This window comes from Linepithema humile, chromosome 4 (assembly GCF_040581485.1).
Source record: "Linepithema humile isolate Giens D197 chromosome 4, Lhum_UNIL_v1.0, whole genome shotgun sequence".
Taxonomy (NCBI): domain Eukaryota; kingdom Metazoa; phylum Arthropoda; class Insecta; order Hymenoptera; family Formicidae; genus Linepithema; species Linepithema humile.
Window position 1 is genome coordinate 17,960,884 of NC_090131.1, and position 16,111 is coordinate 17,976,994.

The 16,111-nt window shown below is 44.1% G+C and overlaps 1 protein-coding gene across 2 annotated transcripts in view; it reads left to right on the forward strand.

The window, feature by feature from the left end:
- Positions 1-68: 68 nt before the first annotated feature.
- The window catches only part of UbcE2H (ubiquitin conjugating enzyme E2H), a 37,033-nt gene continuing 20,990 nt past the window's right edge, over positions 69-16,111 (forward strand). The window contains exons 1-3 of one of the 2 annotated variants that reach the window (XM_012364610.2): positions 69-498; positions 1,123-1,454; positions 13,686-13,762. In XM_012364610.2, coding sequence (XP_012220033.1) covers positions 1,402-1,454; positions 13,686-13,762 — 130 coding nt within the window. In that variant the 5' untranslated portion in view covers positions 69-498; positions 1,123-1,401. The remainder of the gene's footprint in view (positions 499-1,122; positions 1,455-13,685; positions 13,763-16,111) is intronic. The other variant, XM_067353830.1, reaches the window with a different exon arrangement.

Consider the following 16,111-nt stretch of genomic DNA (forward strand, 5'->3'; position numbering starts at 1 on the left):
GAAAAATTTCCAGCGCGCCCACGCGCATGTGCAATGGATGTCGCTGCTGCTGCTCATCGGAGGCAGCAGCGTCGGCCAAACCAGGAGAGTCCAGTGTGCAAGCGACGAGAACGGAATCAGATGTTGGCGAAGATCGCGGATTGACAGGTCGCGGGGTGCACGAGAGAGTGAGAGAGAGAGAGAGAGAGCGAGAGCGAAAGAACAGGCGTTTACGCGACGACGGTTGGCACAGGCTCTCTCTCTGGCACAGAAGGATAGTTCTTTTTTCCGTGTGTACGCGCACGCGAACGAGAAGGATAGCGAAGAAAAACAGCGACAGAGAAAGCGAGAGACAGAGAGAGCGAGTGTGAAACACGGCAGTCGACGAACGCGACGGACTCGTCATCGGTGACGAGATGATTCTTTAGCTCCGTATTCTGCGGCCTGGCTGCGCAAAAGGGACGACAACGACGACGAGAAGGTGGTGGACGCGGAGCAGGAGGCGACGATCTTGCCTTGGTAGTAGTCGAGCTTTTTCTTCTGCGGGAGAGCGAGCGGAGCGAGCGAGAGAGAGAGAGAGAGAGAGAGAGAAAGAAAGAGCGAGAGCAAGAGAGAGACGGATCGCTCGCTCAGAGCTTATACGTACATACACACATATACAATCGTACACGAAAAGTCGCACACGCGACGCTTACAACGCGCTTCGTGCGAAAGGAAGAACGAAGGAAGGAAGGACGAAAAGGACAGACGGACGGGACAAAACGCAGACGAACAGTCGACAACGTTTTCACCTCGCTGGCGGATTATTCCACGTCGTGTTTACTCGCGTCGAATCGTAATCGCGTTGCGCGTTCACTCGCCCTTCGGGTTAGGGCAAGCTTCGCACCAGGATTCGGTCGATCGGCTGTTCGATGCTCGTGCTTGCGCGAGCACGGTCTTTGTTTTTTTTTCTTCTTTCATCCCTCCGTCCGTCCGCGACGTTCGTGTGCGTCTGTCTCCGTCTCTCTCTGCCCAAGTGAGCGCCCCCCCCCCCTAACCCCCCCTCTCTTTCGTCTCTCTCGCTGACTCTCTCTGTCTTTCTCTGTCGGTCGCTCCGTCGGTGTGCTGAATATAACGCTCGGTTTACATTATCGTTGGGGACAGAAGTGCGCGTTTCTACAGTGCTGAACTACGGACGCACCAAGGGCTCGTCGCGGATCTCCCTTGCGCATATACACACACGGAAAAAGGAAGAAGGGCATCCCGGTGGAAGCGCTACCCAGAGGGTCCTCCCGGGGCAGGACGGACCGTCGCTCGGGCTCAGCTGATCCACGCGCAGCGTGAGAGGCGGAGGAGAAGGTGGACGCTAACAGCAGCGTTGCGGGGCGAGGAACGGTTCCTGCCGAACTCGAGCACCGCGACGATCAAGCAGCACCGATAACTATGTCGTCCCCCAGCGCCGGCAAGCGACGTATGGACACGGACGTTATCAAACTGTATCCTTGGAGCCGCTTTAAAGATCCCCCTTCTCCGATTGACTATCCGATAAGTACCTCATGTAATCCTTCATTTTTTGCATATTAGTGGAGCGCACGTGAGAGCGAAACGCGATCACAATGCGCCTCCTCCTGTGTGCGTGCGCTCGCAAGGTGCTGAATAACTGTATAAACAAATCCCGCCTGTGGACTCCTTGTATTATTCAAAACCACTTCCCCCCCCCCCTCTCTCGTGAAAATTTAATAAACGGTATTTTTACGGCCTCCCGATTTTTAATATTGAATGTCGGACGGTTAAACGTTCAAATCTCATTTGACTTTTGTTGTATGTAAAGAAGGATTAAGAATTCTTGTTTGTTTTTGTGGAGTAACCCGTAAACCTCTCGAAATTCATATTTCTTGGAACTTTCCTCTTTTTCGTTCTCGTTTCACTTTGCGAATTAATTGAATGAAAATTTATTGGCGAACTTTAAAATATTCAACAATAGTTGAGTGTTCTTTATTTTCTGCTTCTTGCTTTATTGCTTTGCGTTAAGTTTACAAAGGTTATTCTGAAGTTTATACATATCATTATAAATTAAAACCCATATATATATAGAAATTTTATTTTCTCATTCTTTACAAGTTAATGATATAAAAATTACAGGCAAATTCATAAAGTTGCAAATATTGAAACAGTGGTTTAATTAGAGATTTTATCTTAGCCTTGTCGCTTTGTGTTGAGTCTACAAAGTTATCAAAGTTTATACATATAACACATGCAGTTTTTCAGCACCTTACGTGAGCGTGTGTGGGTGTGTGTGTGTGTGATAAAACGCTGGTTTGCTTATCGAGCGCGATCGACTGTAGCAATCGCCATGCTGGCGGCGCGAGAAAGCTCGCGAATGATTCCGAGAAGACAGACGCTCGCTTTTGCGCAGCCATCGCGGAGACATTTAACCCGTCATCGATGTTTGGGCACAGCTGTTTTTAACCAGCTGACTCCTAGGTGTTCGTGTATGTGCGCGTAGACGAGCGCGAGCTAGCGCGTCTCTTTATCCCGCTCTCTCGCGTGCTCGGCCGCGCCGCCACGCTCGTCCGAGCCGCTCCGCCTGGCTCGTCGCTACTCCTTTTGTTTTCCCTCCCTCTCTCTCGCACTCTCTCTCGCTCTATCTGCCTCTTTCCCTCCCGCTTGCAAAGACACTCGTCTACACCTGCCCCGTTATTTACGTTCGCGAAATAATCCCGTGAATCTTGCTGCGAAATTGTCAAGTAGTGGCGATGTCGCTTTAATAATTACACGGTCCAAATATAAAAGTCCCCGCTTATTTTTTATTGCTATAGAATACTGCTAGAATAATGGAAGAAGAAAAAATAGAGCCGGTCTAAGCTTATTTAGCGTCGATTATTACGGTGCAACAGAGTGTATAAGGGTCGGATCAGGTATAAGAATTTCGAAGCGCGGAATAAGCGATCTTTTTTTTCTTTTTTCCCCCCCTTTTTTCCTCCCTCTTCGTCTATTCTCTCTACTTCTTTTCCTTTTTATTTTTTCATCTCTTGCTCTACAAATAGTGCGTCGCACTTTCGCAGGGACCTCGAATCTCCTCATTCCGTGATGATTCCTCAAGGCGGAATCTAGGGCCGCGGAGACAAAGAGAGTGAACAGAAGAGAGGGATAGAGATAGAAGAAGTAGAGCGACGGACAGCGAAAGAGTGTTAATTGAGTCGTCGCACACTTGTCTGCGACGTTCGCGGCGAATTCGAAGCGGAGCGTCTTAACGCGCGCGCGTAAAAATAAAAGCGGGCGAACTCTATATACACGGCGATCTCGCACTGACGCACGCACGGGCGCAGGTCGATATGTACAATTTTGCGAGAGGAGAGCTCGTCATGCGACATAGCGAGAAACGTGACGAGTCGTTTTCGCCTCTGTCGAAGGTCAGTTACGTCGACGATTCTGTTAATTCCGATCGGCGAATTGCGGCGGCGGCGACGAGAATTCCGAACGAGCATTTTTCGTTTCAGATAGAAGCGATAGCTTCACAACGCGATTCGATGCGCCGCTCTCGTCGAGATAGAGATCTTTGATGGGTAAAAGTTAAAAGAAAAAATGTAGATTTTTTGCGCAAAATCTGATGGATAATTGCTTCAAATGACGCGTTTCTTTCTCTCGCAAAGAGCGGGAGCTCGGTGCGCCCGAGAGAGATAACGCAGATAGAGAGAAGAAAGTTTAATTAACGCCAACGCGCTGTCAGCGCTTGTAATCGACGTTTGTTGTTTAACTCCGTAATCTTGCGATACGCTGTACTCCTCGACTGCAAAGTGAGGAGAGCGCGCTCCAGTTCTCGATACTTTGTCGATGCTAGTTCCTATATATTTTTTCCCCCTTTCTTCTCTTTTATACGCATTACCGGATTTTTTTGCACAGCGCGGTCGATAGCACGTCAGCAATATAATTCTTTTATTCATCGCGATAAACGCGACGCCGCGGGTTCGAAGGTCGTTTCGTGGAGCTTCGGGGATTATTATTATAGAGCGGCGAGTGGAAGAGGCTCCCCGGGAGAGAGATACAGGGACGGCGACGGCGAATCGATATGCGCCTCGAGAAATACATCGTGCGTTTAATTATCGTACCGGGCAGAATTATCTCGCGGCGGCGACGCGAACAGGCGAGTGAAGCTAACGGCGCGGTACGTTTACACATCGTGGCGTGCGATATTACATCGAAACATGATGAACTATGCGACGCAAGGACCGGGGAAAAAGATGCAAGAGGCATAATAAAGGCAATTAAAACAATTTGATTACGATCGCCGCAAGTAGCGTTAAAACTGAAATGATCCGCAGCCAATAAAAGTCAATACGACTTCGCAGCTTAGGTTCAAAGCGGTTTAAAGTAATTTGCACACGTGTGTTGTCTCGTATACGTTTTCCATAAATTTTATTTACGCGAGTGATATGTATTTCTTCAAGAAGTTTGTGACATTGGCGCTGCTTCAAGTCACGCAGTTTTGATACAGTTGAAATTATACCGACGAACGAAAATCAAAGTTTCGAATCGAGGTCTCGTTTTAGCATAAACATCAAGAACACGCGTTTCTTGGCCCGCGGTCCTTCGCAAAATGCGAAGTCCGCATCGCATCGCGTCGAGGCGCGAGCACGCGGCATCGAGATTATTCTCGTACGCGCGTGCTCGTCGAGTGCGCGGAGAATGCACGGATGCATACCTACTCCAATCGATATATATCACCATCTTCATCGCGCCTAATTTTACCCCATAATATCTACGTAGCCGCCGTGATGATATTCGTAACAGGTGGAATATCGCACGGTATGATAATCTAATCTGTTCACACCTCGGTCGCGATGTTGCGCTCGGCAAAGCTCGTTAACCCTTTCGCCATGCTGTGTTGAGTTTGCTTTCTCGAGGTTGCGGCTAAACGAGATAGCTAATACGCTTTACGATATTATTGCGATACGTGTTTGCGCATTTTTCTTATTTTCACACGACGAGCGAGCGTGGAGGATGACGTTGAAAATTGCCGGAGAAAATTCTCGGTCAGTAGTTTCTGGATTTCCTGAAAACCGATTTGTATCAAAGTTATCGCGAATTTTCGACAAATATGCAGTCCTTAAAAATTGCCATTTGAAATAATTTTTTATTGATTTTTAAATAATTTGCTCTGAAATCGATGATTATTTATGATTTCATTTTAAGCTTTTTTTGTTAAAATTTAAATCTTGTTACATTTTAATTTTTTTTTTAATTTAAAGATATAATACATTAATATAATAAATACATTATTGATGTATTTTTTATCATACATTTTTTATATTTATTCATCTGTTTTTTTATTAAGATTAATGAATAAAAAATGATTTTATAATTCATGCTTGCCCGTAAATTACTTATCAATCGCTTACAAAGTGAGTCATTAAAAGCATTATCTAAAATAATTTCTTATTCATTGTGCAAGAAAATAGAAATGATAAAAACAAAATTTTACAAAGCAATAACTTATTTTACATCGTATTATATCGTGTACAACGGAGGGGGGGGGGGAATCGAATTACATATCTCTTTTATATCGGTTGCGATTGAGTTTTCGCAATTTAGAAACGTCGCAGATTGTTTCACGAGAGGACAGCGCACCGAAATCTATCTCGCTGCTGATAAACATTCTTTGTTTATCGTGATAACAAAACCGGTGAACTAACCAGACGTTACACGGCGCGTGCGAGCGATATATCTTAGAAGTTATATTTGAAACGTTTACTCGACGGTGGCGTCGTCGTAATTATCGACTCCGTGGTTCAAGCCGATGTTTACGATTTCGCAATATTTTGGAGTTATAGCTGGATCGGCGCCTAATCGCGCGATATCTCTAAGCCGAGTCGGACGAGTCCGAAATTCGCTAGCGGCGCAGAAGCTGACCTTAAATATCGCGCGATATCTCTTGTTTCGTGAATTGTGCAACGCGTCGCGCGCGCGATACACCAAACGAGCCGTTCGCCTTCGGCGCGCCGCGATCTCGAGAACAATTAGCGATTCTCATCAAGACAAATGCGCGGCGGTGCGTCGCGTTTGGGCTTGCTGCCTTTCGGAGTGTTTTTCGCCGTTTTAAAATCGAATAAAGTTATCCTCGCGCGTAAACGGAGAGATTAGAGATGCGCGTCGACTTCGGTCAATGACGATATCCTCCACGTGCGGGGCGTCGTTAGGAACGTCCTTTCCTCGTCTCTGATATCGATCACGGCTGTGTTGAAGCATTAATGTTGCAAGCGCCTCGACGAGCGAAACAAATTGGTTGCGTCCGCGTTCACGTTTCGTTCCGCTGCTGCGTTTTAGAGTTTCTGGAAAGTCTTTCGCTCGCGCACGGCGTTGTATTAGTCATAGCAGTGACCAGTTTATTTTTGAGCTCGCTCGCTCTACTCGCTATTACGCTGATTTCCACTGTTTCACCACATTCGCCTTGGTTTCTCCATAAGCTTTTATTTCATTTTATTTTATTTCCGACGACGCGATACCGTAATCGATGGTAATCGCAAACGCGTGCGATTTTTATCGCGTGCTTTTCCTTCGCGATAATCGCGCGTTGCGATATCAAAATTGTTCGTGTGATAACATTGATTAAAGGAAAATTTAATTCTTGTTATTTGCGATCGTATATTCGAACTGGCATGATATATTGAATTAATCTACGTGGAATAAACTGGAATTAAAAATTTAATACGGGTGTATTTTGAATCAATCGACTCGGTTTCGCATTCTGTTTTGTATTTCTCGCTCCCGTCGGGTTTCCTGTTTTCCGCGGACTTTATAGACGGACGCGTCGTGATATTTTTCTCCGTTTCCATTACTTTTTTTCCGCGGCGATGATCGGCGTGTAAAAGTTGCGGCCCACTTTGCACGGCCGCTCGGCGAATTCACTTACGTCGCGCTTTACACTCAGCTGAATTACAAAGTTTCGCGTACACAAACCCCTGACCACCGACGCGAGCACGCGTGTGCACTCTTTGTCTTGCTACCACGCTGCCTCGTTCGCCAGCTGATCGACCTTACCGCGCACCCCTCCCACCCGCCGACGTCGCTGGTCACGTTGGTGCTTCTCCGTTTTCTGCCTTTCTCTTCTCTCTCTCTCTCTCTCTCTCTCTCTTTCTTTTTGCTACGCCGTACTTGCGGACGACGTCGCTTGATTCATATTGCAAAACCGACAACGCCGGGGACCTTGCCGTTTCGTCGCTGCTTCTCGCGCGTAACTGCATATGTGGGAGGAGTCGATCCTTTATCCTGTATCCAGGATGTCTCAGATCCGACGGGAAATATATATATTTAGGAGCGCGCGTGCGCACGCGGTTGAGGAATTTAGAACCCGCGGAAAATTCTCGGGGGGAAAACTATGGAACTCAGTCTCTGTTTTATGTTGGAACTTAATAAAGTAAAATCCAGGTACTAATTTACTTGAGAAGCAAGATTTTATTATCTCTTTAAATTCTCGCAGCTTTTCAAGCCATCTCAACCGAGTTCCGGAAACTTTTAATTAACTGGATATATCTCAAAAAGTACAGCGCGCCGACAGCGAAACGATTTTAATTCTACTTTTCGTGGGAGACTACAATAACTTAGAGACGCATTGTACGTCGAAAGGCCGCGCTCGGGTCGTTAATGATCGCTCGAAGGCCTCGTGCGATGACGGAAACGCACGCCGTAAACGGAGCAACTTACGGCGTTTACTCCTAACGGTCCTCCGGAGTCGAATCCTTTTGCGCATCGCGGATGGTATCTAATTGGCGTAATTAAGTGCGTCTCATTTAATGCCGATGATGCACGCCGTTTCGAGTGCGTTGTGGGAAGTAACCAGAGGAAAAAAAAAAAAAAAACCGCGTGCGGGACGATTGTGCCGGCGGAATTTACGGTTCGCGCTTTTGTGTCCGACATACGCGATACGCGCGCGCACGCGAGTATAATTGCTGGAGATGCGGGTTTTTATTAGAGATAAATTTCTCGCTTTCTCTCCTTCTCGCACGCTCGGGCACGGTTAGCCGCTTATAAGATTATCGTTCGCGTTACGCAATACTTATTTGTCGCTTAACTATATAGCCGCACTAACGTCATACTTTCTTTGAGGCTTTATAGTTCCTCATCAGGTTTTTTTCGCATTTAACATACGGACGATTGATATTTCTATATATAGAAGTGAAGATTGTAAAGTGTGATAACGACTCTGTTTTCTAAGCCGCTTTAACGCGCGATGATGTTTCTCGAGATTGTTCGGTATAAAAAGAATTGGATTCAAGACTTTTATAAACTTGATATGATAATAACAACAAAATATAGTAAATCTAACGTTCGATAAGTTTAAGGGAAATAAAGTAAGCAAATTATTTGTTTGAATTAGGACATTTTCTACTTGACAGCACATATTAAGGGCCGTTTCATTTCTTTCTTCTAACAATTCCTTTTAATAGCCTTTCTAAGATCTATCTATCTGTCGCATCTCTGTTTACCGAGTATCCTAGATTCAGCGAGGATAATTGCGCGCCGATATCCCGTCGCGAATCGATATTCAACGCAATCGAGGCGGAATCATCCGCAATCCATTAATACACAGCATCGCAAAACGGTTGGCGGTATTGTTCCTCGGATTCGTCTATCGTGCCAAAATTACCGGCGGGCTTTGGGTAACACTCGATCGCGATAAATCACGTCGATGCGAATCCCGGCAGGATCGCCGTGACCGATCGCGGCGGTGCAACGCGTATAGGTTTTGCGGTTAATGTAATTCGGGATGTGCGTTATTGCAGAAGTTTCTTTGTATATTCAACGCCGAAATCAACTTAATCAATTATGTCGTAATTAACGAGATTCCCGATAGAGAGATAGAAAGAGAGAGAGCGCGAGCTCGTTAATGGCTTGCATTTGTGAGTGCTTTTGTGTATATGCGCCGAAGAGAATAGGTCGCTTGTTATTACAACACGGTCCCGGCGTGAAGTGTGTATCGACGAGCGAATTACATGCGTTTCCGCGTGTCGATCGCGCGCACGACGTTAATTAATAATGAGTGCGTCATAAAAATGCAGGTCGCCTCGCGTTTGCGCACGATTTATCGCCCGAAAGACCTTCAATTTCGCACGTGCGATTATCTAAGCATAACGTATTACATTATCGTTATATTTTGTGCGGAGAGCGCACGAAGCGAGAACGTCATGAATATTTGAAACGGAAACGTTGCTTTGTTTTTAATTTTAATTTCTAATTTAAACAATTTTATTTAATTAAAATTAAATTAAAACGTTACGTTTCTTTTCGTCGAGTTCAACGTGAGAAACATCGTCTTGTCTGTTGGAAAAAGTGTTGCGAGTGAAAGACACGATCCGCAATGATAATCTTAACCACGAAATCCGGTCATGTTTCTTCTCACAACGCCGGCAATCGATTCCTTCGGTCGTGGCCTCTACGCATTCGATCGCGAAGTCGATAGCTTTTTCTCTCCTCGCTCGTTTTTTTTTCTTAGAGCCGTAAAGTGTATTGGAAAATAAAGTCTCTCGTTACGCACACCGTGATTTTTTCATCTCGACTCTGTGAATGCTTAATCTTTTGCGGTTTTTGATACCTTTTATCATTTCGTCGTTTCAAATTTAGATGCAATTTTGTTGATAAGCCTGTAACGAATTAATTCGCTTAAAAAAGCGGAAAGCTTACTGCGTCGATTCCTTCAACGTCAACTAATTTGAATCAGCTTTTTTTTTTATTTTTTTTGTGGATTTTTTCTGTTTTTTTTGCACTGATAGTTTGCAAATTTATGCCTATTTTTATAATATTTTCTTATTATGGATTCTTCATTTATTTATTCAAATTTTCTCTCTCTCTCTCTCTCTCTCTCTCTCTCTCTCTCTAGCTCTCTCTCTCTCTCTCTCTCTCTCTCTCTGGCCTCTCTTTTCTCTCTTAAACTTTCTGACACAAATTCAGCTCGGCTTTCCCTATTCTGATATACGGCCGCGATTGAGAAAGCGCATCTCGACAGAGATGAGAAGGAATCACGGGCGGGCCGATAGAGCGGCAATAAGGTAATGCATAGGAAGAGATGGTAGGGAATAGGCGGCGAGAAACGATCGTGCGCGTCCTCGGTTCAATGTTGTAAACAACGCGTTGCGCGAGCGGGAGAGAACGTAACGGTCCCTCGGGATTGAGCAATCGTTTCCGTTCGTCTCCATTCGTTTATGGCGTGTATCTTGCGTATGCGCGCGCCATGGGAACGTAAAATCCTTGGAGCGTTAGAAACTTCCGGACAATTTCGACGGGCGCGGCACCGCTCAATTGAATTAAACGTTGCGCTCATTTTACACAACGCATTCGGGGAATGCGGGTTCTGCTAGTTCGCCGACGCGCGAATTTATTTCCGCAGTTCCGCAGGATTATCCGGCAGTCGCGCCGGCGGCTTCGAGCGCCGCCGATTCCCTCCGAAACGGACGCGATGTAATTCTTCTTCAGCTTTACGCTATCTAACATCGCGCGCGCGAACGGGAATTAAAACCAGCTTTGAATGCTATTATTAAAATTCCGAAATAAATATTGCTTGTTTGTCTCGATATTTGATATTTTTTACGCGCGATGTGTTGTTTTTAACCATCAGCTTTGTTTTCTATTTTTTTTTTTTTTTTGGATATTCAACCGTGGGTTTTTATCTCTGGTTTTTCTGTGTCGATGCTACATGCTGAAACATGGACGCGATTTGTTCTTTAATAACGCGCGCTGGATGCGTCTGTCAGGCGCATACGCACGCCGCCCGCTCCTCCCTGCAACAGGATGCTTGCACCACCGCTAATTCAGTCGTGTGTATTAGAGCACATGAATAGAGATGATCATTTGATAGGACGCACACGCGAGATGATATCTCCATTATTCCGCGATAATGCGAGTAACGGGGATAGGCCGGCCGATTGTGGATTCCGTGTCAGGAAAAGTATGACTTTCAGCGCACCGACTGCGCGAATGCCTCTCTCCCGTTGCGATAATGATAAGTTGCGTATGTGTGTACAGAACAACGCGCGCTTGCCTGCTCGCTTGCGAACGTCGGCGTGACGACGATTCCCGTCGACACGTGAAGGAATCGGAATGCGAGCGCGGTGATTCGGCGCGATTTCCGTCCGTCCCGTCATCAAAAATTTGCTTCGCGCCTCCCGAGCGAGCGTGTGTCTCCGTTTCTTTTGCGTATCGCTGTCGGGAGAGGCACCATCGGGTTTCTGTTTGAAGTAGAGACTGCAATTTTTATCGTGACGTTGGCTCGGGTTCCGGCGGACTTATGATGCGCTGCCTCCATCTCGTTTCGTCCGTGGCTTTTAACGTGGATGAAGTAACGTTATAAAGCCGCGGAAATAAAATGCGTAATTCGCGGATGTAATACGTGAACCGTGGAAATAAAATCCGTGAAAAGATGAGGAGAGGAAAAATTCAGAATCTAGAAATGCGAGAAATTTTTTAAATGTAGACATTTTCGGTGAAGCTTGTCGGGGGGATTTTTTTTTTTACGTCGCGAAATTGGGATTCTACTATCGTGATATTTAATAATAAGGATTCGAGACCTGCAACAATTTTTCTCAGCGCACTCCAGATGAAATCTGTAGGCGGAGAGACAGTTATTCTAATCAATGCCGCGTGACGAAGGCGTGCTATCGTGTGTCGCAACGAGAAAACGATTAAGCGGCACGCGTGCAAAACGGGCGAGACCCACGTGCGATTCGCCAGTCTATTTCCTCGAAGAGCATCCGTTCATTGTTCGACGAGCTGCTTCTGTTTCTGCCCTGCGTGTGCGGAGGCTTTGTGCGTTCACGACGCAGGGTTCGCGAACAACGAGCGACTGCGAGATCAGGCGTATTCATGGAAGACAGTCTTGCGGATAAGCCGTCGAACCTGCCCCTGCAGGTGAGAGCAGAGTAACGCTCGCGCGTTGAATGCAGCTTGTAACCGCTCGCCGCAACACTAAGAAAGTGCTTACCATAAGTCGGATCACGCGTCACAGCTGTGCTAATTCCTTTTCCACAGGAAAAGCCATTTTGACAACGCGGTGCAGATCACAGAATCTCACAACATTGAAATTTGATTGAAGACGCGAAAGACTGTGCAGTGTTGCCTGCGAAATTGTATCTGTTTGTTTATCAATTTTATATGAAGTGATAAATATAGAACGTTGTTTATATCGTTATGATATTAATATATCGTCACGATAAATGTTTGAAAAACTCCCAGCAGTTTTTTGTGTGGCTATCACTTTGGTTTCACAGACGGGCAAAATTAAATTTGAGGGAATATTAAATTAATGATGATGGAACGAGGGGATATTAAATCAATGATGTTTTCATTTTAATGCGTTGAAAAAAAAAAATGCTACCGCGTTTCACGCGCGCGCGAGCAGCTCGTTGAATAATTTAGTTAAAACGGATTTTGTTACTGCGCCGCATGGTACTGATTTTGTGCGGTGATAAAGGTGTAACTCGTAAATTATGACGCAGCGCGGCACGAGAATTGCAAAAAACGACGCGACACAATGAGTGGTTTAACAAGTATTTCGATAGCGCAAGATACTTCGATTCGATTTGATTGTTTATTTTTTTTCCCCCCGGTGAAAAGTCGATCATCCGCGCGTTATATGTATTCGTTAAAATACATTGATTCACGTCGCTCGCTCGAGATCGTGTTCGCCCAAGTGAAATTCGTTTTTCGATTTATTCTGGCGTAATCAACGTTGGAAAATTCGCTCGTGTTTCATACACAACGGAGGCTGATTCGCGTTTGGTCTCCCAAGAAAAACGGTAAACATACCACGAAAGGCCGTTTAGATAAGCACTTTCTAATACAACGCATCGAAAGTTCTGCTCTTACACAAGCGATAAGCGAGCCAGCGATCTCCGCTAGTATATCCTGTTCATGGTGTGCGTGTGTGTGTGAGAGTTTACTGTAATTCTTGTCCTTTTTAAACGCGTACGCGCGCTGTATTCATAGCAACGCGAGGTAAGGCGCATTATTCATAGCTATGTATGGTGGATGAAAATTACAATATTTCACTTTGCAAATTCTCGATATTTCCTCGCGCTTAATCAACAGTCAGATGATTGCACTTTTTACTTGCAATAAAATTCTTTTCTAAAGTCGATGATTTCTAGGAAAGATTATAGAGACTTTAAATTATATATATATCGCTGAAATCTAAATATGCATACATTTTGAATCAACAACGTTTCAGCCAGATTGAAATTGAGATTTGAAATTTTATATTATCGAAATCATGTTATTGAGATTATTGGAAAATTTTGAAAGCTCCGAATTTATATTGCATATAAAATATTATATTTTAATCTCTATATTTATTTTTTTGTTTAACACAAAGATTTTGAATAGCACAATTTATTGACATTATATAAGTTCAGTTCGCGTTTTAATGACATAGATTTTATTTTGCAAAAAGGAAAAATAAAAAATAAGGACACAATTTGTCAAATACATTATCAAACGTTATGTATTATACTGGCTGGATAGACGAGTCGGCTGTAACGGTCGACCTGGCACAGTTTTACATCTCTTACCTCTATTTCAATTTTCCAAGTGCATCGTTACGTTGATTACCATGTTGTTTCTCGCCGTCGACAGACAACCCGTGATTTGTCTCTCCCGTCGCGGAGACACAGAGAATCGCGCGTGATATAACGAGAAAGAGAGAGAGAGAGCAATTTTCCTCAACTTTTCACCCCAAACAGAATAGAAAGCAAACACGAGGTAACAATCTTAGGAGGACTAAATGAATTCTCCGTTAAGTTCTACGGTCCACGGGGGAGTAAGTACCACTCTATTTTTACATATTATATTGTATTAAGCAAAACGCATCGTGCGATGATGGAATGAATCCTGCGTGGAATAAACCTGGAATGTTCATTTGAATACGATTGAAACGATGTAAAACGTTTCCACATCGCACAATGCAGTCCGATGATATTTATAATTCATATTTATTAAATTATTTATAAATATAATTAAAAATCATATTTATAAATAATTTAAATTATAAACAGCGTTATAATCTTCTGCAATTATTCATCGATTTAATTAGGCTGTGTAAAGTGATAATTGGCTTGTTCGGCGGCAATTCTTTCGTTAAAAATCCGGTCCATTTACTCGATTTCACTTTTCAGCTTTGCATATTTATTACAAATAAAATCCGATCTAATTCCACAACGGTGTTCAGCAATGTGCAATTACGGTTAATGATTTTTATCACTGTAATTTTGCCCGACATTGAAGCTAATGCAATGCTCAGCGGACGGCCTTCGGGTTGTGTCACGCTCAATTTCATAGTTTCTTGCGTATCACCTTGAACTACTATTATTATCATACCAGAATTAAAATATACGTTCGAAAAGACGTGTGTCGATGACTGTTTTTAGAAATCCGGGATGCTAGAATTTATGACACGCTTGGTAGTGTGGAGCTTATCGTAATTCGATTTGCGTGATTTTTATTTTTCGCAAGCGCTGCAATTTATCGGGAATAAAAAAAACTTGAAAACTTTGCGCCTGCCATTGTGAGATGGAACATGATTGAAATACGATGGCGGAACGCTCAATACGTTTTCACATCACGATATTCCAAGGTCCGTGCGCATCTCGCAAAACCGGAAACACTTATGCAACCGCTTCGTACTTGCGATTTTCTCGGTTTGCCGGACATGCGTGCGAAGCGTGTTATCGATTGGCAGGCGGCCCTCGCGAAAGAAAGTTTCTTGACTCCTTGGTCGACGGGAGAGATGCATTCAACTGTCCTTAAGACGGCTTTCAAGCAGATCGCGTCGAAGATACGCCTCGTTAATGACACGACTGTACGTTTTCCGAGTACGAATATCCGCTTATTGTGGATAACGCGGACAAGTTGGCGATTGTTTTGTAGATAGAAATTAAAAAAAGATCACCGCCGGAGTTTCAAACGTTAAATCTACAAAATTGAAATGTTTATTTATTTATTTATTTAAATCGTGATCGAAATGCGGCTAAACAAGAATAATTCGTTTCGAGCCGTGAGTGAGATCGAATTGTTGTTGCTCGAGAAAACAGATTGCGGTTTTGCGATGAAACAAATTTATCGCGATTACGTCAATTTGGCGGGTTGAATAAAATTCCACAATCGCGTAATGAATTTCGTTTTTCCGCGAGGATGGGAAAATAAATCGTGACGAGGATGAAAGTTTCTTGACCTTCCGCAACCCTCCCCGGATCGCGCCGGTAAACCAGCTGAAATCGCGCGGCTACCTTCGTTCGTAACGCGTTAAATTAGATCGCGTTTCAGATAGGTCCTTTGAAACGGCACAGCTGCATCCGCGAGTATAACTTCATTTGCTTAAGACCAGACCCGGGGACTTGGGCTTTTACTCTGACGAGATAGGCTACACTTGCGGCGGAGCATTCCACAGAGTAATCTCCATTTGGATTACCCGAGCAAATTGTAGAAACGTGATATTCAACGCAATTGGATCCGATTTGCATTATGCATCGTTAAGGTCTGCAAAAAATTGTCGGGAGATTTGAGAAACAGAAAAAAAATTATAGTACCATCGTGTTTAATGTGATAATTGAGACGTCAGTATTTTCTCAGCATCGCTATTAACTAATTATTAGACATCGCTGCTGCGTTATTAAAACTTTTTTAAAAATGTGAAATTTTTAATTTTTGAAAAAATTCAAATTAGATTTTTATGTAGGTAAATTTATACAAAAAAATCCCGCGCTTTAATATTGAAAAAAATTTTTACTCATCCCGCGAGTGCAAGATGCGAGAACAATTTTCGCATCAATCGTGGAACTTTAATCTGCTCTCACAGTTTGCACTTACTATTGCTCGCAGTTCGCAAATTACAAAGCTGGTGATTGATTAAAAGAGCTTACTTGGCAATTCGCCGGGCAATCGGCCGTCGCGCAGTTAATGCGACGCTGATAATGCCGACTATCCGATTATTTCGTCTTTCGCGATCGATCGCCGCTACTCGCAATTGCATAACCAACTATTTTTTTTTCTCCCCCTCTACACATGTGTACGGTTTCGCTTGTTCTCAGCCACCCTTCACTTGCCGCCGTCGACGAGTATAGCATCATTGAACCACCCCCGGAACGATGTAAATTAGATCGTGTTTCGGATA